Source organism: Pelodiscus sinensis, chromosome 7, assembly GCF_049634645.1.
Source record: "Pelodiscus sinensis isolate JC-2024 chromosome 7, ASM4963464v1, whole genome shotgun sequence".
NCBI lineage: Eukaryota > Metazoa > Chordata > Testudines > Trionychidae > Pelodiscus > Pelodiscus sinensis.
Window position 1 is genome coordinate 49,430,659 of NC_134717.1, and position 26,148 is coordinate 49,456,806.

The 26,148-nt window shown below is 41.3% G+C and overlaps 1 protein-coding gene across 1 annotated transcript in view; it reads left to right on the top strand.

Moving 5' to 3' along the window:
- The first annotated feature begins 633 nt into the window (after nucleotides 1-633).
- The window catches only part of DNAJC10 (DnaJ heat shock protein family (Hsp40) member C10), a 40,581-nt gene continuing 15,066 nt past the window's right edge, over nucleotides 634-26,148 (top strand). The window contains exons 1-15 of the mRNA XM_075933757.1: nucleotides 634-894; nucleotides 3,695-4,073; nucleotides 6,651-6,816; nucleotides 8,345-8,395; nucleotides 12,813-12,895; nucleotides 13,090-13,221; nucleotides 14,261-14,354; nucleotides 14,642-14,719; nucleotides 17,461-17,504; nucleotides 17,878-18,015; nucleotides 19,506-19,595; nucleotides 21,295-21,408; nucleotides 22,563-22,677; nucleotides 24,963-25,090; nucleotides 25,410-25,526. Of these exons, the coding sequence (XP_075789872.1) occupies nucleotides 3,867-4,073; nucleotides 6,651-6,816; nucleotides 8,345-8,395; nucleotides 12,813-12,895; nucleotides 13,090-13,221; nucleotides 14,261-14,354; nucleotides 14,642-14,719; nucleotides 17,461-17,504; nucleotides 17,878-18,015; nucleotides 19,506-19,595; nucleotides 21,295-21,408; nucleotides 22,563-22,677; nucleotides 24,963-25,090; nucleotides 25,410-25,526 (1,557 nt within the window). The 5' untranslated portion in view covers nucleotides 634-894; nucleotides 3,695-3,866. The remainder of the gene's footprint in view (nucleotides 895-3,694; nucleotides 4,074-6,650; nucleotides 6,817-8,344; nucleotides 8,396-12,812; nucleotides 12,896-13,089; nucleotides 13,222-14,260; nucleotides 14,355-14,641; nucleotides 14,720-17,460; nucleotides 17,505-17,877; nucleotides 18,016-19,505; nucleotides 19,596-21,294; nucleotides 21,409-22,562; nucleotides 22,678-24,962; nucleotides 25,091-25,409; nucleotides 25,527-26,148) is intronic.

Genomic DNA, 26,148 nt, shown 5'->3' on the forward strand with positions numbered 1-26,148 from the left:
CCTAAGCCCCCTCCCACGCCCTGAACCTCTTTTCCCTACCCCTCAGCTTGAAACCCTCATCCCCAGCCCCATGCCAGAGCGTGCATGCTAGTCAAAAGATATAATTAAGTCACAGGCAACAACTATTTCCTTCAACTGGGTCGTGAGGAAAAAAAAAAGGTCCGAGTCTGTACTGTACACCAGGTTCTCAACCAGAAGCCCGTGGCCCCTCAGTGGGCCAGAACCATATCAGCGGCTCCACAAGGCTGCAGCTACAGAACAGAACTCCAGCATCCTCCAACAGGCCCAAAGCCAGGATCCATGGGGCTGCAGCCCCATGCCCCAGTGCACCGCAAGAAGCCACAGGGCTGAAGCTGCGAGCCCAGGTGCTCCCTTTGGGCGGAAGCCAGCAACTGCTGCTGTACATGGAGCACCCATGGGTGGGGCTGGGCGGGCACAAGGGCCCTCGCTACACAAAGGCTGGTCTGACAGGTTGGGCGGCCGGCGGGGGGGGGGGCGCTTCCTCCCCGGGCCCTGCTGAGCGAGCCCGACCCCACTTGGGCCACCCCCGAAACAGAATCCAACTCAGGCCGCCCCCGGCCCTGGAGGTTTATAGCCCCGCGCCGGGCCAGGAGCGAGCGCAGAGACTGGGGCGCGGGCGGCTCTGGCACCGCCCAGCCTCGCCACCACCGCAGCAGCCGCGGCCACGTCAGCCCTCCCGGCCTGGTGACGCAGCAATCGCCCGGCCCCTCCTGGCTCCGGCTCCGAGCCGGATCCGCCCTCGCCCCATGCTGCTCCGCGGCCGGCCCCTCCTCCGCCGCCTGCCAGCAGCCGGCTCCTGCGCATCCCGCCGGGACCCGAGCGCCGCGCACAGCGGGACGGGCGGCCTGGCCGGCCCGGGAAAGGAGCACAAGGGTAAACCCGCCTCTCGTCCCTGCGCCCGGTCCCCCCAGCTCCCCGCCCGCAGCATCTTCCCTCCGCCACAGCCCCGCTCTGAGCCCCCTCCCCCCCCAGCATCCCCAGCTCCCCGCCCGCAGCATCTTCCCTCCGCCACAGCCCCGCTCTCAGCCCCTCTCCTCCCCAGCATCCCCCCAAATTCCCGCGCCCCCCTCTGCCCCAGCCCCTCCCCTCTCCCCCCAGCATTTCCCCAACTCCCCGCCCTCAGCATCTTCCCTCTGCCCCAGCCCCACTCTCAGCCCCTCGCCCCCCCCAGAATCTCCCCAACTCCCCGCGCCCCCTCCGCCACAGCCCCTCCCCTCTCCCCCCACAGCATCCCTCCAACTCCCCACCCCCAGCATCTTCGCTCCGCCACAGCCCTGCTCTCAGCCCCTCTCCTCTCCCCCCACAGCATCCCCCCCAACTCCCTGTGCCCCGCCCTGCTCTCAGCCCCGCTCTCAGCACCTCTACTCTCCCCTCACAGCATCCCCCCAACTCCCCGCGCCCTGCCCTCAGCATCTTCCCTCCACCACAGCCCTGCTCTCAGCCCCTCCCCTCTCCCCCCACAGTATCCCCCCAACTCTCCACACCCCGCCCCGCACTCAGCCCTCCCCGAGCAGCTTTCCTCCACCCCACCCTCAGCATCTTCCCTCTGCCCCAGCCCTGCTCTGTCCCCTCCTCTCCCCCCACAGCATCCCCCCAACTCCCTGTGCCCTGCCCTCAGCATCTTCCCTCCGCCACAGCCCTGCTCTCAGCTCCTCTCCTCTACCCCCACAGCATCCCCCAACTCCCTGTGCCCTGCCCTGCTCTGCTCTCATCCCTCCCCCAGCATCTTCCTTGTCTTGGTTCGCACCCCCCCCCCCACACACACACACACAGCACATCCTCTCTGAGCTGCCCCTGCTCCACAGTCTCCTCCATCTAGCCCCGCTCTCATCTCACCACCACCACCCCACCCCCTACAAGCCCTCAGCATCCTCCCTGAGCCACCTCTCCCACCTAGTCCTACTCTCAGCCTCTCGCCCCACACCCCTTACCATCCTCTTGGCTCCTGTCGCCACCATCTCTCCATCCCCTCAACATCCTCCCTGGGCTGTCCCAGCCCTGCTCTCAGCCCTCCCCATCATATGCCCTGGGCCACACCTGCACCCCAGTCCTACTTTTACCTTCCTGTCTTCCTCCCCTCCCCCCAGCATCTGTTCTGGGCCACCTGTGCTGCAGGTCTACTCTCAGCTCCTCCTCCCCTCCCCCACCATCTCTTAGCACTGTCCCTGGATATCCTCCCCGCCCCCCCCCCCCCCCTCCAGCCCCATCTCTGCTTTCAGCCTTCTCTCCTTCCGGGCTGCATCCACCCCAGCCTTGCTCTCACCTACTCCCCTATCCCCTGAGCTTCCTCCTGGGATATTTTCCCCAGTCCTCTGCACTTTCCTATCCTCAAGCAGCTTCCCTCTTTCCATTCTGTCCATCCTGGTACTCTTCCCTTCTTTCCCAGATCTGCTCCTTAACCCTAACCTGCCTCTTCTAAAGCATCCTCTCCCCATTTCTACTTTTCTTTGGCCCTGTTTTACCCTATTCTGCCCTCTTACTTTCCCTCACCCTCATCTCCTTCTTTCTTCTCCGTCAATGTCACACACTTATCCTCTGTTCTCTTCCTGCCCTCTTGTGCCATGTTTATACAGGTGTTTAAATGAGCATTTTGGTATTTTATTATCTCACCCTAGAATAAGATGCTAAAGGAGGTATCTTTGTTCCCAGGCTGTTTCACACAACCTGTATGCCTGGACAGACAATATCCACTCCTGCATGCATAGGCACACAACAGGCTGAATGACTCTGAAGGCACCCTAGATCAGTTTCACTCAAATTACTTGAAGTGGTTTTTAGGGTCATATTGATTTTTAATAAGTTTCAACTGTCTAATGAAGCACGGTGTACAATCTTTGGGTATGTCTACACTTGCACCCTAGTTCGAACTAGGGATGCAAATGTAGGCAACTGAAATTGCTAATGAAGTGGGGATGTAAATATCCTGCACTTCATTAGCTTGATCTCGCCAGCGTGTTACTCCACTGAATAGGTGTTTCGAAAGTGAAAGTGCACGTTTCGTTAGTTCGAACCAAACCCTTTGAGGAGTAACATTAGTTCGAACTACGGGATTTGGTTCCAACTAACACATCCCAGCGCGCACTTTCACTTTCGAAACAGCTGTTCAGCAAAGTAATGTGCTGGCGAGATCATGCTAATGAAGCACGGGATATTTAAATCCCAGCTTCATTAGCAATTTCGGTCACCTACATTTGCAACCCTAGTTCAAACTAGGGTGCAATTGTAGAAGTACCCTTTCATCCGAGGAGTGAAATATTAAAATAACGGATTTCAACCTACTTGCTTTCACATGCAGAAATATCTCATCTTCCTATACCTGAGTGAGTGAGACTAAAGAAAATAAATATTGGGCAGGAAAAACAAATATTGGGCGGGAAAAACAATCAGCATACAAATGTATTCCTCAACAGTAAACATGTCTAGATTTTCATATCCTTCATTAGGAGCTTATCCCATGAGTAAATCTTTGAAGAAGTACCCCATACCAGAAACGGAATGATAAAGTTAATGTCCACTAACATTTAAGTTACGTAGAAATATCAAAAGATGTTGATTAGTTGATAAGTTACTAAGAAATATTAACAGCATCTACAGAAGGCACCCGACGTTAATAACTGGAAAAATTAATGTAATAGTGAAACCTTTACTAAATGAATTTTCCCCCTCTTTACAGGTTGTAACTTTGTGAGGCAGTTATATGACGACTGAATTATGACAACCAAAATCTCCAAGAAAACCCCTTAAACTAAACATCTATTTATCTTTTGACCATCTTGGAACTTAGTGGATACACTCCTTGAAGTTTGTCTGAATTGTAACTTGTATAACATTTTAAAAGTTTCACAATGGAGTTCTTATTATCCAAAGGAGACTGCAGTAGAGATTTGAAAAGAGCTTTGTTATTATTTTTAATTTTATCATATCTTATAGCTCTTGTTTGCACGGATAAGGACTATTATAGTTTACTTGGAATATCCAAAGAAGCAAGTAATAGAGAAATAAGACAGGCTTTCAAAAAACTGGCATTAAAGTTACATCCTGATAAAAATCAGGTAAGTAAAATTTTTGAGTTCCAGCTATAAAATTAGCACTGTGAGTTAATTGGTCCAGTGTTAAATTTAAAATAGGCTTTTATATGCATTTAAATGAATTTGAAACTTTGCACTCTCCTGCAAAGAAAATAAAAACTAAAACAGAGTTGATATATTATTAAATTATGGCAAATTTGAACAGAAGTCATACTAAGCCATTGCAGCTGAAAGGCATAATAGTTTATTCCTACTTCAAAGTAGGAATAAGATCCTCCGGAAAAGGGCGCTTTTTCCGGAGGATCGGGGCCAGTGTAGACGCTCTTTTCCGGCTTTTCTAAAAGCCGGAAAAAAGCGGCGGACATTTTTATTTAAATGCCGCGGGGGATATTTAAATCCCCCGCGGATTTCCCTATTGCGATCGCTGAAATTAACATGCCCCTTCCGGAAAAGGGGCCAGTGTAGACGTAGCCTAGGAGTCTTAGAGTAGAACAATACAAAGGCTCTGTTCCTGTGACTTATTCCATGCATATTGAACCCAGTTCTCTGAGCCCCAGCAGTATTAGAAAGCATATGGGCACAAAAATCTAGGGTCTAGGGAACAAATGTGTATTTGAGTATATACTAACATTTCAGTGTGAAAGAGAAGAGTGAGTGAACATGGATTAATTGTTGAGTATGTTGAAGTATATAGCCTCTAATTAGGAAAACTGTTGGTTTTTATTATGCTTTCTCCCCCCCAATAAAGATATGCTATCTCAAAGAGCAATTCAGTGATAACTGATATGTTACTTTAAATAGTCTCTAAGACGACCCTGTTGATTCTTGTAATCAGTACTATTGGTTTCCTGTACTGTTAATAGTAGTTGTATAGGTGCTCCAAGAGGAAAATAGTTTGTAAACGTTTTAGTGTTACTGTACATTAATACAGTAATTTAAGAGTTAATATAATACTGGTGAGCTAGATCTGAGTCAGTGCAGGACCAAGTGATGAAATGTAAAGGTGGTTGTAAGCCACCTTTCCACTACCCTCAATCTGGAGCTGACTAGAAGCCAAAATAGTCCTTGGTGTACAGGCAGTCCCCGGGTTACGTACAAGATAGGGACTGTAGGTTTGTTCTTAAGTTGAATCTGTATGTAAGTCGGAACTGGCGTCCAGATTTAGCCGCTGCTGAAACTGACCGCCAGTTCTGACTTACATACAGATTCAACTTAAGAACCCCAAGCATCCCCAAGTCAGCTGCTGCTGAAACTGATCAGCGGCTGATTCCAGGAAGCCCGGGGCAGAGCAACTCTGCCTCTGGCTTCCTGTAGTCAGTGCTGGTCAGTTTCAGCAGCGGCTGACTTGGGGACGCCTGAGGCAGAGCAGCTGGGGTGCTCCTCGGTGCTACTGGACCAACCCAGCAGCGCCCCAGCTGCTCTGCCCCAGGGTCCACAACAAAAGCCTGGTCTGCTGGGGGGGGCACATTAGTTGCACCCCCCCTCCCCCAAGCAGACCAGGGGCACAGGGAGCAAAGCCGCAGCGGCAGCGGGGTGCTGCGCCTCTGAGGCTTTGCTCTGGCAAAGCCTCAGAGGCGCAGGACCCCGCTGCGGCTGCGGCTTTGCTCCCTGTGCCCCTGGTCTGCTGGGGACCGTCTCCAGCAGCCCAGGGACACCGGGAGCAAAGCCGCAGCCACGGCGGGTTCCCGCGCCTCTGAGGCTTTGCCAGAGCAAAGGTTCAGAAGCGCGGGAACCCGCCACGGCTGCGGCTTTGCTCCCGGTGTCCCTGGGCTGCTGGAGATGGTCCCCAGTAGACCAGGGGCACCGGGAGCAGCTTTTCTCGCCCCGGAGGTCAAGGTGGCAGGACCGCTGCCTGCGAGCTCCGGGGCGAGAGAGCCCCGTTCGTAAGTGTGGATCCGACATAAGTCGGATCCGCGTAAGTCTGGGACTGTCTGTAATTAAAGGAAGCCTAAGACTTGTTCTGAATTGTGCCAGCCACATCATGTGGTCGGTTCCTAGAGGATCACTCATCTCTCTAGCCAGGACTTCTGAAGCACATTATACTCTATCTCCACTCTTAGCTTTCCACCTTGTCTCCATCACTTCCCCTACACCTGAGTGGGCATGGGAAAGAGGAGTGGAAGCTTTAATGGGAGGCAGGGAATGCTTCTATTATATTCATGTTTCTAGCTGCAGTTGTATCTCTTTTGTGTACCCAGAGAAATGCAAATAAAATAGAGCCAAAGGCCAATGTGTGCCCAAGTATTTCTGTAGGGAAATGGTAAATCCTCAGAGGACATGTAAGTGTTTTCTTAAGTGAAAATTGCATTGTAATAACATAGTGCAAGCTCAACATCTATTTCTAAGGAAATAAATCACTAACATATTTGTGTTTAAAAAAAAAACCTAAAAAACTTTCTAACTTTACTTTCTATGTTACTCTACCTCGTTATCAACACTGGTGTCTTACGTGGAGACTTCCATATTATAGCAATTTCCACTGAGAAACCACTTAAAACATTCAGAGTTATGGAGATACTGAAACAGATGTATTGCTGATTATTTATCTCAAGTATAATGAAAAATATTAAACTTTTACAAATTGTTGTTTTCTTTTGATAGAATGATCCAACTGCTCATGAAAACTTCTTGAAAATAAATAGAGCTTATGAAGTATTAAAAGATGAAGAGCTACGGAAGAAGTATGATAAATATGGAGAGAAAGGTCTGGAAGACCAACAACAAGGAGGTCGATACGAGAGTTGGAACTTTTATCGCTATGATTTTGGTAAGATATATTGTGTTTATTTGCTTTGCTGCTGCTCAGTTAAAGTGTGTGTATTAATTAATCTTTGTTCATTTCCAATCAAATATTGTGTTGTATTAACTTAATACAAGGGGAGGAGTTTTTCTTTTCAGTTCCTGCAGATAATCTTTTATAGTGGAAATCCATAACAAATTTTCTCCAACTCATTTATTACACTTTATTCATAAAGAGCTCAGTTCTGTGAAACAATTCCCAGAGTCCTATTAGATAGCAGTGTATCTATACCAGCAAATAAGAGCAATAGGGTACACAAGAGCAATAGGGTAGTACCAAAAATGATTTTGAAATAAAAAATCATTCCAACAAAAATTGTCCAGATATTTGCTGGGAATTAGACAGCCAGGAAGTGTTACCAGAGCTATTGTAGTATACGTAGCTAATTTGGAAAATAGGAAACAGTGACTGCCATGGTGATTTCCACCATGCTATAAATATGGAAGCTGAAATGACCTTTTTTGGTGAATTAGATATCACAAGTAAAGGAGATATCACTTGTATTTTGCTAAAGCAGTCTAGTCCTAAAAAAGTTCTCAGAACACAATGGGAGAAAGCCAACTTTTCATACAAGAAGAAATCTAAGCACTACTTTAATGCTTGAACACACCTAAATTAAACAAGAGATACGTACATTACGTGTGTGTGTGTAATTTAACATTGTTTTACTAGTTACAATAATTTTAAAATGTCACATTTGAGTCTGCACTTTGACAAAAGTGGTTGATGTAAAATGTCAGATTAACTTTTATTGAGCATTAGTTTTAAGTATGTAAAATTATGCTCTTAGTTTTCTTTTCCTTCTGAATTTTAATTTTATTGTGACTTGGAGGAAACTGAAGTTGTGTCTGTCTTATTTATATTATAGTAGTACCTAGGGGGTTTTAACTGACATTTGGGTTTATAGTATTAGACACTGTACAAACTACACTAAGACAATTCCTGCCCTATAGAGCTGGCAATCTAAGTAGACAAAACAGACAAAGGGTCAGAAAGGTTTGGGCCACCGAAAGAGAAAATGACTTGGCAAAGGTCAAACAACAGGCCAGTGACCGACCTGGGACTAAAATTTAGGAATCTAGAGTCCCAGTGCCATGCCATGCCAACTGAATCATGCTGACCCTCAAACCCTCAGGCACTTCATATTGTCTCATCTGTGACATAGATGCACCTTGTCTTTGTGTAAACAGCCAGTTCAGTCTACTGTGCCTTCTCAATTATTGGTTTGTGTGCTGAGAATGCCAAAAGTTTCCCAGTTGTGATGATGCCCATAGTGATGTGGACATTTTGTTTCCTGAAAATAATTTGGTCTCAATTCAGTTCTTACACATACCACTGAATACATGTCACAAGATAACAATTTTCACCTTGTTAATGTGCACCATCATTTTTTTTACAAATTTCATTCTGTCAAAGCAGCACAGGAGTATTTAAAAGATTACAAAAGATTAAAAAAGAAAAACATAGTTGCTAACTTTGTATTTTTTCTTGCTAGGTATTTATGATGATGATCCTGAAATCATAACATTGGACAGAGCAGAATTTGGTATGTCCTTCAAATCATATGGGTTCTCTGAAAATATTATTTACATTGTCCTAAAATATTAGACTGACTTTTTCATCACATACATATGTTATAAAATTGTCAGAATACCATTGGTCAGGGAAAATGTGCATATTGTTTCCAAAGAGAAAAATGTTTGAACATCATTAGTCAATTAACAAATGCTATGCAGATCAATGCTAGACTGCTTTTTAGACTGAATTTCAAAGAAAGCATGCAATATCTGAAGGAAGAGGAAGTGTACCTTTATAATTTTGCTTTTCCAGATTTATTATCCTACAGAATTCTCACTCTTTGGTTTTGTCCCTTTAGAATGCATCTCCCATTAAGCAGCTTATCTCCAAGACTAGCAATTCAGACAACAGTTTTCAGTGAAACATACAGCTTATAACCCAAACAGTAATTCTCAAAGGAAATAGAAAAGATAAAACACAAACGAACTAGTGCCAGAATGCGATGGTGACTTTTTATGCAGGTACCTGAAGAGGATTCCTTAAATACGTATTAGGGATGTTAAATTTAGTTTAATCAACTGGTCGATGGATTTTCCATCAACTAGTCTATTAGTTGGCAAATGGGGAGCTACAGCAGGGTTAGTGCCCGCCCCGGAGCTAACCCCGCTGCAGCTCTGCCTTTTAAATGGATTAAGAGCCAATAGGGGAGTCATTGATGGCAGGAGCCAGCTTAAAAGCCAGTTCCCCCCCCCCCCCCCCATCATCATCTCCACAGGAGAGCAGGAAAGGCAGAGGGCAGCGGGTAAACAGCACAGGCTGGGATTGAAACAGTCCCGCTCACACGGGTCTGACTGCTGCGCCTCTCCCTTTGAAATATACAAGAGCCACCTGACTCTTGTACATTTCAAAGGAAGAGATGCAGAGGAGAACCTGCTCTAGCAGGGACTGCTTTGGTCCCGCTGGCAATGTTCCTGTTGTCTCTTTCCCTTTCAAACATACAGGAGCCACAGGTGGCTCTTGTACATTTCAAAGGGACAGATGGAGTGGGATAGTGAGCGCCCCTCCTTACTGACTAATCGATGGAAACTGCATTGACTACTCGATTAGCTGATTAATCGAAATTTAACATCCTTAATATATGCTGAATTAGTCCATGGTTAATGATATTTAATTAAAAAATATTTTATAACAAAATAGAATTTAATTTTCTGTGCATCACAGCTTCTGTGTTAAAATTCTAGATACATTATGAATTTAAACAAAGTTCTATTTAAAACAAATTCAAGGTACATAGCCAATTTAATTTCACATCTTCTACAGAAGTCTCTCTTTTCTCATGCTAGAAGTAATACTTTTAAAGATAAACATAACTAATGTTGAATTGTGAAGAAAAGTCATTTTATTCCCCACTTGTATATGTTTGACAGCATTTTGGGTATAGTTTCCTTATATAAAAAGCTAGACTTTGCGCTTACAAGTGGTACCAATAAGACAGTTTATTATATCTGAAGGAAGAGGAAGTGTACCTTTATAATTTTGCTTTTCCAGATTTATTATCCTACAGAATTCTCACTCTTTGGTTTTGTCCCTTTAGAATGCATCTCCCATTAAGCAGCTTACTATACCCAAATAGAGTTTATTATACCCAAATAGAGCCTTATGAAGACCCAGAGGCTCCACATGGGAACAGTTTTCCCTGTTTGTTTAGGTGTTTCACACAGCAACAGCAGAGAGATTTTTAACATAGGAAAATGTGACAGGAAAACGCCACAAAAAATAGGGAGCCACACGATTTGAGGTCAAGTGTGCCCATTTAGTAATGAGTATTCTAATAAGCATCCATACTTTGACAGAGTAACAAGCCTTATGAATGGGAGAAGTGGGGTGGATGTGGTAGATCTTGACTCTAGTGAGGCTTTTTATACTGTCTGGCACGCCCTTCTTATAAACAAACTAGGGAAATAAAGTTTACCTAGAACTGTAAGATAGGCCCCTAACTGATTGGAAAAGCATTTACAGAGAGTAGTTATCAGTGGTTCACAGTCAAACGGGAAGGACATATTGAGTGGGGTCCTGCAAAGATCAGTCCTGGATACAGTGCTGTTCAATATTTTCATCAATGAGCCTGGTAATACTTATAGAGTATACACTTAAAAGGTTTGTAGACAATACCAATACCTAGAACAGGTTGCAAGTGTTTTGGGTGTAGAACTAAAATTCAGTTATCTGAGGAACTGGTCAGTAGGCTATGTGACAAAATTCATTAAGAACCAGAGTAAAGTACTCCACTTAGGAAGGAACAATCAATTGCACATAAAATAGGAAATGACTACTTAGGAAGGGTTACTTTGGAAAGGGATCTGGGGATTCTAGTTTAGGGATGGCTAAATGTATTGACTGTGAGCCACATATGATAGTCTTCAGATATTCAGGAGATGGGAAGCGCCAACAAGGACACCCTATGGGAGGCACCTGCTAAGGCTCAGGGCTTCAGTCCCACTTCTCTGTAAGTCCTGAGTCTTACCAGGCATGCCCCACCTCCCTGCTGGACAGAAGGCCCTCCCCCACCACCCTAATGTAAGATGGAAGTCCCAAGATTCTCCCTCCCCCAAATCTGATAGGTGGAGAATGGGAGAAGGGGCTCCACAATTGATAGTAACTGTGAAAAAGCCACAGTTTGATCACCCATGTTAAAATGGATTGCAAGCTAAATGAGTTAGCTGTTGCCAAAAAAAAAAAAAAAAAAATTATGGTTTATATTAGGAAGTTCATTATAAGCAAAACACAAGTAGTACTACTTTCCCTCTGCTCTACACTGACAAGGCCTCAACTGGAGTTGTGAACAAATTAGAGAAAGTCCAGAGAAGAGCATCAAATGATTAACGATCTAGAAAACATGGCCTATGAAGGAAGACTGAAAAAAATTGGGTTTGTTTAGTCTGGAAAAGAGAAGATGGAAGGGACATAACAGTGTTTAAGTACATAAAAGGTTGTTATAAGAGGGAGGTAAATGTTCTCGTTCGCCTCTAATGATAGGACAGCAAGCTGTGGGCTCAAACTGCAGAAAGGAAGGTATAGGCTGAACATCAGGAAAAACATGAGCACTAAATTTGCCTTGGGAGGGTATGATATCTCCTTCTTTGCTAAGTCTTAAAAACAGGTCAGACATACAGCTGTTAGGAATAGTCTAGTTATTACATAGTTCTGTCTTGACTTGACTAGATAACTCTCCAGGTCTCTTTGTCCTAAACTTCTGTCTTTAAGTCCCATTGAGACTAGTCATTAGATAATTAGACCTTTTCCAAAGCACAAGAGAGAGATCCCAGCCTTACTTTTAAATTGTATTGTCCAGATGTTAGAATAAAACTATTTGAAATGGAGTTTTGATTCAGTTCAGATTTGATCATTACTTACTTAGTGATTTGATCAATCTCTTGCTTAGTGATCGTGAGGAGATCACATGTATCTGAAGAGTAGAAAACAGTGTTTGTATTTTGTTTTTATTGTAAGTTTTGATAATCCTTCTCTTATTTAAAGAGTATGTTTAATTTGTAGTGTGTTTGCTAGCTCAATTAGATATAAACAAAATTTCATGGTTAAGCAGGTGGTTTCACTTAAGTTTTCATATGTCTTGCCAGTGTGAGTATGAAGGGAGCTGCCGTCATTCCTAAGGGCCCTACCAAATTCACAGCAATTAAAAATGCATCACAGACTGAAGTCTATAGAATCTGGTCTTTTGTGTGCATTTACCTTATACTATACAGATTTCACTGGGAAGACGACTCTCAAATTGCAAGGGAATCACAAGGTTATTTTAGGGGTTTACAGTATTGCCAGCTTTACTTCTGTGCTACCTTCAGAGCTGGGCAGCCAGAAAGTAGCTGCTGCTGACTAAGAGCCTTGCTCTGCAGGCCACAGCATAGAAATAAGGATGACAGTTCCATACCATGCCACCCTGATTTCTGCATTGCAGCTCCTGGCAGCTGGGCTCTGCACCATCAGCCATCGCTCTCCAGCTGCCTAGCTCTGAAGACAGTGCTTCTGCCAACAACAGTGCAGAAGTAAGAATAGCAGTTCCACAACCCCCACTATAATAAATTTGCAGTCACCCCCAAAATCTCTTTTGGGTCAGAACCCCTACAGCTACAACACTTAAATTTCAGATTTAAATAGCTGAAATAATGAGACTTACAACTTTTAAAACATCTGACCATGCAATTGACAAAAATGGACCATAATTTGGTAGGGTTCTAGTCATTACCATAGTATTAATGATATCCACTGAATCAGGGACTCTTGTGGGTGGGGGTGTGGGTGGGTGTGTGTGTGTGTGTGTGTGTGTGTGCGCGTGTTCTCTCATTTACGCTTTTTATAGATCGACAGCTTAAAATATATTTAAGTTAAGAATTGATAAACGCTTCCTTTTGTCTCCTCTTGTTAACCAGATGCTGCTATAAACTCTGGAGAACTCTGGTTCATAAATTTCTATTCTCCTCGATGTTCGCACTGCCATGATTTAGCACCTACGGTCTGTATCTATTATCAGCATCTTTTTCAAGTCGACACTTTTAAAAATTTGAGTAAAATTTTGTCCAGTTGATTTGCGTGCTGAGGCCAGAGCCAAAACCAGCAATGATTCAAGAAGTCAACAGCAGAAGAATTTTGAAAAATTGTTTTCAAAGGAAAATATCCCATGTTTTCTTTTTTCCCCTTTCTTTTCAGTGGAGGAAATGTGCTAAAGAAATGGATGGACTAATACGCATTGGCGCTGTAAATTGTGGTGATAATAGAATGCTTTGCCGAATCAAAGGAATTAACAGTTATCCAAGTCTCTATGTTTTCAAAACTGGAATTGTGAGTAATTAAATTTTGTTTTGTTTTTTCCAGATTTTATAAATAATGAATATTGATATGCTCTTTCCATCTTGTGCTTGTATTTGTGTTTTATTATTTGTTTGTTTTATATAAACTATGTAATGTTAAAGAATTCTAAGGAAGAATTCTAAACTAAAATACATTATATCAGTGATGCTATACTGGCAAAGAATTTCTATTTAGAAGAGTCTAATTTATTCATTTATAAAAAGATTCATTCACCATGAACTGCCCGATTATACTAGGCAATTTCACTTTTTTTTAAAATCACGTTGCATTACATCTAAAGATGGAAACACAAATCTCTCTCAAACAGTTCTCTTCGGATCATTTTGCAAAGACATTTTTGCATAGATAGAGAGAATCTATCACTTCTTCCATTTTGGGCAAATTGAGACACTGATTTGTTCAGGGCAGTACAAAGAGTAGGTGGTTGAGACAGATATTGAATCCCAGAGTGAACACCCAGATTCATGCCCTAGCCACACTGTCTGTATCGGCGTTTCCAACAATGTACGGTAATGTTTACATATATTGCAATACTCTGATTCAGGCCTAAAACATTCTGATAGTGTTCCTTTAAAAGACACCAGCACATTAGTGCTACAGCATTTCTTGCATTATAGCAATATGCTGTACTGCATGCTACTTAGCCTGGTTATTGAGCATTCGGCACATAATGCTACTGTTGAGAGAATATGTATATTTTTGAGGAGGTTAAAGTAGAGAATATGTAAATTAACAGAAGGCTAGTAAAATAATCACTGGTTTTTTTAGACATTTCTAATCCTTGTTGTATTGCTGACTAAATGGAAGCCTCATATAAACTACACAGAAGCCTTAGTCACAACACTCAAAATTAAAGTTGAATTCCAATATTTGGTATGGAGGGTTAAAGCATTTGGATCTAAATTTTGGGTAAGGTCTGCCGTGTAAATAATAATTTTAATCAACAACTATTGGGCAAGGATTTCTACAAGTTAAGTGTTAAAAAGCTTTTTTTATTATTATTATTTAGAATCCAGTGAAATATTATGGAGACAGGTCACAGGAAAGTTTAATGAGTTTTGCCATGCAGTATGTCACAAGCACAGTGATCGAGTTGTGGGCAGGTAATGTAATTATTTTTGGCTCTTGAGCTTTTTAAGATAAGAGGTGTCGAAAGGATTATATCCACATTTATTCAAGTGTGTACCCAGTATTTCTACTAAAAGTTGAAATTTGTGTGTGTGTGTGTGTGTGTGTGTGTGTGTGTGTGTGTGTGTGTGTGTGTTGAAATTTAAAAAATTATTTGTAATTGTGCTGAAACATGTATATTATAGTTTACATAAAATATTTTTGCATATTTAAAACAAAACAGTGAATGGAAATTGATATGGATTTTGTGCTTTTCTTTAAGGAAATTTTGTTAATGCTATTCAAACTTCATTTGCCTCTGGTGTTGGCTGGCTGATCACTTTCTGTGCTGACCATGGAGGTAAATATATTAAATAAAAGAAACTGAAGACAGTAGATTTCTATTTTGTTTTCCATTGAGAGTGACGCATTTGATCTGCTTCTAATGAAGGTTTTTAATTAGGTAAAATTCATCTATAGTGTGGAAGGCCAGCACAAGACTATTTGTGCACAAGCCCCATCATAGGCTAGTTGGGAAAGGGAACACTAATGGAGGAACTGTACCTGGTGCCTACCCACCCAGTCTGTGTCACTGGCCCCACAATGGGGTCTGGCTCTTGGATCCATGTTTTTACAGGAACTTCCAAATCCCATGAAGCCAACACAAGAGTTTGCCTGCTGTTACAGTTTATAGGCTTCAATTCCAGGTACTAGAAAAATGCATAGCAGTTCTGCTCATTGTCCTGGTGGACTCTCCCTCTTCCGCCCCACCCCATTCATAATGCAAAAAGATTGAATAACGATTAAATATTTTAGGCATTATGTAGCCATTGTGCAGCCTGAGTTTGCATGTTGCAAATTGCAAACCTGATTAAATAATTTTAAAAAATTAGGGATAAACTTGTTAAATAAATGAGTGGTGTTTTGGTTGGTACCCTTCCTAGAGTCCTCCCTAGCTAATGTCTTCTCTGGCTATTGGGGATATTTGCTACTAGAAGTCACAGATTGCCTACAATGGCATGTGGCCCATCTCATTGCACCATCCCCTCCATAAATTTATCAACTTCAGACTTGAACCTCGCTCTTGCCACCCATTCATCCCAGAAGACTGTTCCAAAAACCTTTGTCTAATTTGAAGCAGAAACTTATTGATAGTCCGTTCTTATGTACACATTGGTGCATAACTTAAGTAACTTCCCTTTCCCTCCCTTGTATTTATCCCACTAGTATATTTATAGAGAGCAATCACATCTCCCCTCAGCCTTCATTTGGTTAGGCCAAACTAGTGTTTCTCAAAGTGGTCCATGGACTCACTCAGAGAGCTGCTACTGGGCTGCTCCGCTTTGTTTACTTACCAGCTTCGCAACCACAGAGCCTCATGATGCCCATTGGCTGTGGTTTTCTGTTTGCAGCTGTGGGGAGCCACAGGAAGTAGCATTGAAAAACACTGGGCTAAACAAACCAAGATCTTTGAGTCTCCTCTCATAAGGAAAGTAGGTTTTCTATTCATCTGATCCTCCTGCTAGCCCTTTTCTTCACGTGTTTCAGTTTTAATTAAATTTTCTTAAATATGAGAGGCTAGAATGGCGGCCAGTATTGTAGATGAGGTCTCACCAGTACTTTGTATAAAGGCAATAACACTTCCCTGTCTCTACTAGAAATAACTTGCCTAATGCATCCTAGGATTGCATTAGTCTTTTTCATATTGGCGTCACATTGGTGGCTCAGTCATTCTGTTATCAACCAATACATCCAGGTCTGGCTGATCCTGTTACTTCCTATTGTTAAGACTTCAGTAGTTAGTCCCTACATGCATGTCCTTGCACTTTGCCCTGTTACATTTAATCCCATTTCTATTACTCTAGTTTTCAAAATCATCCTAGCGTGTTTGTTTGTTTTGATATTTCAGGCCTCCTCCACTCCTCCATTTTGGCCCGACCTTTCTACTTTGTGTCATCCACAGATTTTACAGGCACATGCCCACATATTGGGCCATAGTCAGTAATGAAAATGCTAAATAAGATCAGTTTCTGGACTGAGTCCTGAAAAACTTCACTAGTAACTTCCCTCTAGGCTGACAGTTCACCTTTCAGTATGGTCTCCTCTTTAACCTATTCCTAATCCCTTTCTTCTCCAATTTAACTAATAATTTCCCAAGTAGAACTGTATTACATGCTTTACTAAAATCCAGATAGACTAATATACTGTATCTCCTTCATAAAAAAAGTCAGTTATCTTCTGAAATTAGTGCTTTGGAATGTCTGTAGGGTTTCTAATAATTCTAATAATCTTTCTATGATGACAAAATTTGATACATTGGTAGATATTTTTAAAACTCTCACACGCTAGAGTCAGTTTATAAGGGCAGCAATCATAAGCCATATAAAACTACTGTACACATTAGGGATGTAGAAGACTAGTCAACTAGTCTCTCCCCCTCCGCCTCTATTAAATAGAGGCAGCAAGGGGGGCAGAGAAATGGGGGAGTACTTAAAAGCGGTAGTGCCACATGGAGCCCAGGGTCAGCTGCTCTGTGTGGCACTGCCCCTGGATGGCAAGGGGAGCCTGGCATCAGGCACCACGTGGCATTTCAAAGTGGCAGTGCCACTGGGGGGGATGGGGGGACTCCTGTTCACCTCAGGTTCCGCACGGCGCTGCCTCTTTGAAATGTCAGGAAGATCCCATGGTCAGCTGGAGACTCCCTAGCTGACCCCGGGCTCCATGCTGCGTGCCAGCTTTGAAATGTATGAGTCCCCAGGCTCTTGTGAATTTCAAAGCAGAAGCACCTGGGTTGAGCCCAGAGTCAGCAGGACTTCCTGCTGGCCCTGGGCTCCACATGGCGTTCCAACTTGGAAATACAGAAAAGTCTCCGCGGGGACTCTTGTACGTTTCAAAGTAGCAATTTAATTGCTACTTAACGTCTCTGGTACACATTTCAAAATGAGAGAGGATTCTCTGTTGATGAACCCAATAAAGAATATTTTAATTCGCAGTTCTCACCACAAAGCTACAAAAATGTTAGTTCTAAACTAGAGTAAGTTAAATGATTTGATCATTGAAAGCCTCATGTTTATAGGTAAATCGTTAATTTTTATTTTCCAGATTGCTTGACTTCCCAGACGCGCCTTAAACTAGCTGGCATGTTGGTAAGCAGCATTTCATTTGAAAATGTTACCAATTATATTTAAATCAGAATTCCTAAAGGTAAAATTCTGATGCTATCAAAGTCAATGGCAAACACCCTCTGAGCTCGGTGGGGCCAAGATTTCACCCAATAACTTTCAAACAGCTTGTTTTCAAATCAGTGTTATGTTGGAGAGCCATCTCATTACTGGAATTATGTTTAAAGGATTTCCTAAAATAGTTACATTACTATCAAAGTACTGTTGTGCAGCACTGTAAGTCTCCCCTTCCCCCCATCCTCTAAAAACAGTAGCTAATTGTTTCTATTGTATTTGCAGAAATTCTTCTAACTGTGAGTTTAAAAATAACACTCAAATTATTGCTCTTTTATTTCAGGAAGGCCTTGTTAATGTAGGCTGGATGGATTGTGCCACCCAGGGTGAGCTTTGTGATAATTTGGATATCTCATCTAGTACAACAGCATACTTTCCACCTGGAGCCACCTTAACTCATAGAGAGAAAGGAAGTGTTTTGGTATGAGTTGCTTTTAAAAAGTTTGTTTAATGTGGTGGTGGTGGTGATCAGAGTAGATTATAGACATTCATCAGTCAAACAAAATTGAGTTTGTTACACTGAGAAATTATTATTCTTGTTTATATTTAACTTATATGCTACTGATAAATTTGATATATAATGACCTATACCAAGGCAGGCAAACTTTTTCACCTGAGGGCCACATAGGGTATAGAAATTGTATATGGGATTGGGTAGGAGAGGCTATGCCACCACCAACTTAACAACCTCACAATCTCTCCCCAGACCCTCCAGGGCACCCCGGGACATATGCCTTCTGTTCAACCACCTCTCCAGGATCCCTACCCCCATGCAACTCGCCTGGTCCCCACCCCAGGATCGCCTCCCCAGACTCCATCCAAACCCCCACCCCTTGACAGTCCCCTATCTAAATCCTCCTCCTCCTCCTCCCCAGCTCCCTGTCTAGAGCATCAGGGCCGATGGCCTGGTGACTGCGCCACCCAAGCACTAGGGGACCTGAGGCTGCAGAGGAGGGGGCCAGAATGGGAGGGGCCAAAGGCTAGCCACCCGTGCTTACTGTGCTTCTTCGGAGTTGGGCTGGTTTACCTGGCAAGGATGTCCTGCTCCTGCTCCCACAGGAGCTTGGAGGGCCAGAATGAAGGGTCTGGCAGGCCTGATGTGACCCACGGCCCATAGTTTGCCCTCCTCTGATCTCAAACTCTCAAAGAAATATGATGTATTTGTGTCACCTGTCGCTTTGGATATATATTGTGTTGTGCTATCCTCCTATTCCCATATCATCTTGAACTCTTATTTCAGTTGTCTTGAGGTTAATAGTCTTACTTTATGCAAGAAAATCACCCATCTGAAACATGACTCTCTCTCTCTCTCTCTGATGCTACGACCACCTAAGCCCGTCTTCAAAAGTGAACCTGAAGAGAAAACAGTAATAACTGGAGCTACCTGAAATCCACCAGGATTGAGTTACTACTACTTATGCTTTTCCTGATCTTTGCAAAATTACAGAAATCTGCTGATCTGAATTGTACAAATAAAATAGAGATATGTTGCCAAAGAAAGTATTTTGTGAGTTGAGGCCATGACTTTGTTTTAGCTCATTCTGACTCATTCAGATACAGCTTGGTATTTTGTGGTTTAAGTGCAGGAGATGGGAAGAAAAGCAGTGTGTGACAGTCAGTGGGATTTAGGCTTCTATGTGCCTAAATCACTTTTGGCAAGGAGACTCTGGCATTGTAACACTGAGCACAGTAATGCCTCCCTACATTTTAAAATGTGGGTCTAAAAGAGCAAACTGCTTTGAGTGTAGTGTTCTTGTAACATCAATTAAAGGAAAGTCTGAATAAAATAACATGTCATTTAACAGTTTTCAGTTGATGAATGGAGACTAGTCAGGTAAATTCTGTTGAAGAATGCTAATCAGGTTAATGTTTATACATTTTATATAATTAGAGTGACTTTGTCTCTTCTAGTTTCTTGAATCCTTGGATGCCAAGGAGATATATTTGGAAGTAATGCAGCATCTTCCAGATTTTGAAATGCTCTCTGCGGTCTCATTAGAGGTAAAGTTTAAAATAAATACAGTTAAATAATTCTGATTTTAAGTTTAAAAGACCATCTTCAGCAAAATAATCTCTTGGTTTTTTTTTTTTTAAGTTTTCACCTCACAAACCATTCTTAAAATTACTGTAACCAAATATCTTTTGCTTACTTGTTAGGCAGCTCTTTATTTGTATTGAGTTTTATTGTTTCCTTATTTGCAATTGAGCCTTTCATTCAGCAACTGGGGAAAAGAAGCGTATATTAAACAGGAAAATTTGACTAAACCACAAAATAACTCAGGATGGTATAATACTAGGACTACTTTTTTTTAATTGACTACATTCCTAGTGGACTGTTTCAGTAACTAAATCTAGTGTCATTGATATCCAAATAATTAAAACTATTGAATGGGTTTTATGTTTTAGAGTGTAGCTAAAGTACGGCCTGGTCCACACTAACAAGGTAAATCTATCTAAGTTAGGTTAGTCAGATTACACAAGCTACCTAATTTAAGTCAATATAGCTTAAATCATTTTACAGTGATCTCTATACTACACTTTATTGATAGGAGATGCCCACACATTGATGCTTCTGCCTCTCTAGGAAGTGGACTACTGAACACGGCAGGAAAGCACTTTCCTATCATCTTACCATGTCTTCACTAGGGCTATGTCTAGACTGCAAGCCTCTTTCGAAAGAGGCTCTTTCGAAAGAGCGCGTCTAGACTGCACGCGGAATTTCAAAAAAGCAAGCCGCTTTTTCGAAAGAAAGCACCCAGTGAGTCTGGATGCTCTCTTTCTAAAAAGCCTGTTTGCTGTCAAGAATGCCTTCTTTCGAAAGAGCACTTTCGAAAGAAGGCGTTCTTCCTCGTGGAATTAGGTTTACCACCGTCGAAAGAAAAGCCGCATTCTTTCGATTTAATTTCGAAAGAACGCGGCTGCAGTCTAGACGCAGGTGAAGTTTTTTCGAAAAAAGGCTACTTTTTTCGAAAAAACCCCTGAGTCTGGACACAGCCTAGGGTTGCTAACTTCTTGCATGCTGCATTGATTGCAGCAGTGACAATTTAACCAGTTGTTTAAAGACAAGCCCCCAGCATATGTCTCTTTTGATTAGGCTAATAATATTGTTTCCTGAAAGTGGTTCTTTAATGTGTTGCCAGCAGCATTTTGCAGCCCATGATGTTAAAGCTCTGATTTAACTGTTAGGATGCTTTTACTGTGTTTTTAGGATATCAACTTGTTATTAAGTTACTTGCTGTGACAATTATATAAATAAACTAAATATTTCCCATCATACTGTTAAATATGAATTGTACTATGGTAAATGAAAAAAAATGACTTCACTTTACTGTGGCTATTTTGGTTAATGTTGAATGCTACATTGGCTCCTGAACAACTGAAATCTGCGTATCACTGCTTTAAAAGAGAGTATGCAAAGTTTAGCACTTCTGAACTTTTATGAGGGAAGCAAATTGGAAACAAGATTAAAAAGGTGTATAAAGTAATTTTATTTTCTCTTAAAGTGTTGCTCAGTTAAAAAGCTAGTAAATGTGTAAAGTTTTGGAGAGCAATGCAATACAATTCTATGTGTATTGGATACAGATTTAGGTCTGGTGAATTTTTAGCAATTTGACTTATGACTGAAAACATGGATTTAACTTTCACAAATGATAGAATCTGGAAGCTAAGCATTTCTCTCTCATTTGCTTTCCATTTTAAGGCCCACTTGGCTCATCACCGGTGGCTGGTTTTCTTTCAGTTTGGTGAGAATGACAAGTCGAATGTGCATGAGTTTAAAAAATTGAATTTTCTACTTAAAGATGAACATATTCAGGTAAGAATACATTTATTTAGCATCAGGGTTTCTAGCTTCTCATTAACAAGCTGTTTCATGTTATCTTCCTTATTATTCCCTATCAGTTGTAAGTTCTAAAACAGATTTTGCTCACAGCTGTGTACATCCGGGATAATTCTATTAATTTCAGAACAAAATCTGATCCATTAAGTAGAACTTGAATATGTGAAAACAGGAAATAGCTACCTTAATCTACCTTGCTGTATCACTGATCCATTGGATAGGTTATTCCTTCTGTAGGCCACAATTTTCAAACTTGGGTGTTCAAAGTTAGGCACGTAAACCCAAGTTACATGTCTAAATCAAAACGATTTTCACAGTACTGAGCATTTGCAGCTCCCATTGAATTTAATTATATCAAATGTGTGTCGGAGTGGATTTAGATACCTAAATATGGGTTAGGCATTTGTATTTGAAAACTGGCTATAGCCCATATTTGCCTCATTTTAACAGTTACATTTGATATGTACGCACCACATCTAGTGTAGTATTTCCTTACAGAAGATGAAGACATTTTTGCCTCAAACAAAAAAGTCTTGCAAGTCTTGAACAGTATTTTAAATATATTGCCCCTCTCCCCCCAAGAATTTAATAATTATACTATTTGTGCCTGCTTGAAGCTGGAAATAAACTAACTTCCATTCTTAAAAGTAATTTAAAAAGTAGTTCTTGTGTTCCCAGGGGAAGTTTAATTATACAAAGACAACAGACATACAATTTTCTAGTTAAATTCTAGTAATTTACTCTGCTAAGAGCAGAATTTTGTCTAGTATTTCTCTCAGGTGCCATATTCTCTCGATATTTTATTTGGAAGAAATTGGATTATTCTAGTTTCTATTCCCTAAACCAGCTTTTGAAATAAGAATTAGTAGTGCCTTGCTATGTTGCAATGTTTAATTGGTTTTTTAGAAGCTTTTCTCTAATTGTGTTTACAATACATACATGCATGTGAATTCTATTACTCATTAAACATCGTATCAGCCATAAAACTGATCAAAGAACACTACCACTTAAAAAAAAATTGCATTTATAGCGGACAAGAAGAATCCTTTTGGAAGAGCATGTTACATCAACTTTCCAAATATAGTAATATAAATAAATGAGATTTTCTTATATTACGGTTTGTTTAATAGGTTGGAAAGTTTGACTGCCTTTCTGCACCAAGTGTCTGCAGTAATCTGTATGTCTATCAGCCCTGTCTGGCAGCCTTTAAAGGAAGGGGAACTGAAGATTATGAAATTCATCATGGTAAGGAAAACTGACAGAAGTTTTAAGATCGTGTGTAATTTTTTTAGATGAAGTCTTTTGCAGACTGAATTTGTTTCTCAGAGCAATTGTTTTCACAACTCTAATAACATGACATAATTTTGCTCTACAATTGCCTTTTGACTTGTTATATATTATTCTGAAATGTTTTTTTTTCCTTCTGTAAGCAGTCCTCAAACCCCAAAGGTTATCCTCCTACTTGTTCACTTTTTAGTACGCACTCTATTTCAAAAACGTCATTATAGCCTTGGCAGAAGTAGCTGAAAAAATGACATAAGGCACACCCTTCCCCATATGCTGCTTGCACAGTGCTTTTGGCTTCAGAATCTTGGGACCCAATCTCTTACTTTACAAATATCAACAGAAAGCACAGCAATAAAACTCACTAGTCCATATGCTGATTTCACATTCCCCCACAGTTGTCAAATTATGGAGTAAAAATACAACTCTTCACAGGTGCAGCTCTCCTCTTTTCCTGTAAGTGCTTCACAATGCCTGGTCACAGTGGCTTTCTGCCTGGAACTCCATGGCTACGTCTAGACTGGCATGATTTTCTGCAAATACTTTTAAAGGAAAAGTTTTTCCGTTAAAAGCATTTGCGGAAAAGAGCGTCTAGATTGGCACAGAGGCTTTTCTGCAAAAGCACTTTTTGCAGAAAAGCGTCCTGTGCCAATCTAGGCACTGTTTTGCGCAAGAAAGCCCCGATAGCCATTTTCACCATCGGGGCTTTTTTGCGCAAAACAGTTTTCAGCTGTCTACACTGTCCCTTTTGTGCAAAAGCATTTCTGGGAAAGAGCTTTTGCCCAAACGGGAGCAGCATAGTATTTGCACAAGAAGCACTGATTTCAGACAGTAGGAAGTCAGTGCTTTTGCGCAAAATCAAGTGGCCAGTGTAGACAGCTGGCAAGTTTTTCCGCAGGTGCTTTTGCGGAAAAACTTGCCAGTCTAGACACAGCCCATGTGTATGCATTCTGTCTATGTATTGGGCAGCCTTAGAGCAATACCTGCAATATCATGGATTTCCACTGTCTTCACCGGGCCTTGGTTAACAGCTGGGATGATGAGTCCACACTGTCCCCAGCCCTGAATTTTCCCAAATGGGGAAACATGCATTTAAAACTTAATCTAGAAATTTTTAGTTCAAGTCTTTATGTAAAATGGCCTCTCTCATATACAGTCTTCCAGCAAGATGGTGGCCAATCCTCTTCTAAGTTAGAGTCTGTCCTAGAGTCCCAAAAAGTTCTTGTGCTTTTATCTTAGGTAAGAGAGAAATCAGGGTTCCTGCGCCTTTCTTTTTAGGACATTGAATCTTTGAAATAGATTCTTCTGAAGGAGACCTCTTTCCTGCAAAAAATAAATCAATAAATAAAGTTGATCCATAACGATGTGAGGAAGGTGATAAAGGAGGAGGAAGCACTTTGCTTGCTCTTCTCCCATTTGAGTTTGCTAGAATGCAAATTGTTCTATCCCTGCCATTTTCTCCCCCTAGTATCTTCAGGATGCTGTTCATTACTAATATGTAAATTGAAGTTAACACAATTGTTTAGCATAGACCTGTTTAATAATGTTTCCCAGGCAGAGCTGTGTGGTTTTGAACATGTGCTAACAATATTAATTCCCCAGTATAACTTTACATATAATATTGCTACATACATTTTAATATGTTGTTATTAACCCGAGTTAGTTTTCAAATGTGACAACTCAAAAGACATACATCCCACAAAAACTATTACATTAGTGTGTAGTGTGTGAATACAGGGTTGATTTCAGTCACCGCCGCATAGCCACTTTTGCCATATATGCATAAATCCTCCAAAGCTCACAAGTAAATAATTCCAAACCTACATATTGAAGTGTCTCCTTGAAAGAACTCTGAAATACTATAAAAGATTTAGATACAGACTTGGGACAGAAATTGTAGACATTTTATTCACTAAGAATTTTCTCATCCAAATGTCCAGCATGAACTGCCTTATTTGTTTCCTACACTGAGTAAACGAGTGGTGAGGTAAGATGGTAGCTCTACAGTTTATTTAATTTAATAAGACCTTATTCAAAGCCCACTGAAGTTACCTGAATTAATCCTGTTGACTTCAGTGGTTTGTGAATTAGCACCAGTGCGATCAATGACTGTTTGCGTTTACCAGCTCTTCAGCCTGATCTCTAGCATAACATTCATAATAAGATAAACCATACACTGCTAATGAAATATGCTTCTGTTTTTGGTAAATGAATATTGACTAATCATATTTTGGGGGTATTTTTAGGAAAGATGATCCTATATGACATAATTGCGTTTGCTAAAGAGAGTGTAAATTCTCATGTTATCACACTTGGGCCTCAGAATTTTCCTGACAAGGAGAAGGAACCATGGCTTGTTGACTTCTTTGCACCTGTACGTATTAGATTGGTATATATATATATATATATATATATATATTTTTTTTTTTTTGCTAAAACATGTAACTATTTTTGTTTTGAAGATGATATTCTATAGTATGAATCACCCTAATGATTTAATTGAAGATTGCACCATTCCTACAGTACATGTTTTTATCCTTTATTGGAGTCTTGTTTGTCAGGACCACAAATTGTTCAATATACATAGACACGTGTGTGTGTGTATTCACATTTCTTCAGAGAACTGCTTACTGGAGAGTTGTGTGTTTATATGCTTTGCTTTAACAGTGGTACTATGATTTGCATTTTTTTAGTGGTGTCCTCCATGTCGAGCTTTGTTGCCCGAGTTGAGAAAAGCATCAAAGCACCTTATTGGTCAGCTTAAATTTGGCACATTAGACTGCACAATCCATGAAGGGCTTTGTAACATGGTAAGTGCAAGTAGTAAAAAGTCTTATTCAAGAAATGCCATTTTCTTGTAGTTAAAACTTTCAGAGCACATCCAAACAAGGTGCTCCATCATCAAGTCTTTTTTTCAAGGTAATAAACTATGTGGGTCTCTTAAAACAATGTTTAAACTTAAAATGTGTTTTTATAAATGCGAGTCTTGCCCTGACTTTCATATTGGTCAGGAAAGATTCGAATTCCAGTCCTTTTAGAGAGATAAATGAATGAGCACAGATGTAGTTACTCGTTCCAAATCTATTTACAAAATATACACTAGTCGAGTTACTGCTTTGAACATGGAGAGATAAACACAGCAGAAAAGGTTATGCTAATGGAAGCACCATTTTTAGAATGTCACAAAGAGTTCAAGTTCCCAGTCACAGCCTACAGCTGCTTTTAATTTGCATTGCTTTTGTCGTCAGTACAAATCAGGAATTTTGAAGGTCACAAGAAATGCAAGACTAATTTGTGTATTTAAGAAAGACCTTTCCTTACCATTTTTTGCCTTTATTAGACCTTTATTTTAATTGGTGGACAATTGAATTCAACTGATTTTTAAAAATGTATGCACAATTAACCTGGATATGGGCCAACTGAGAGCCTTAG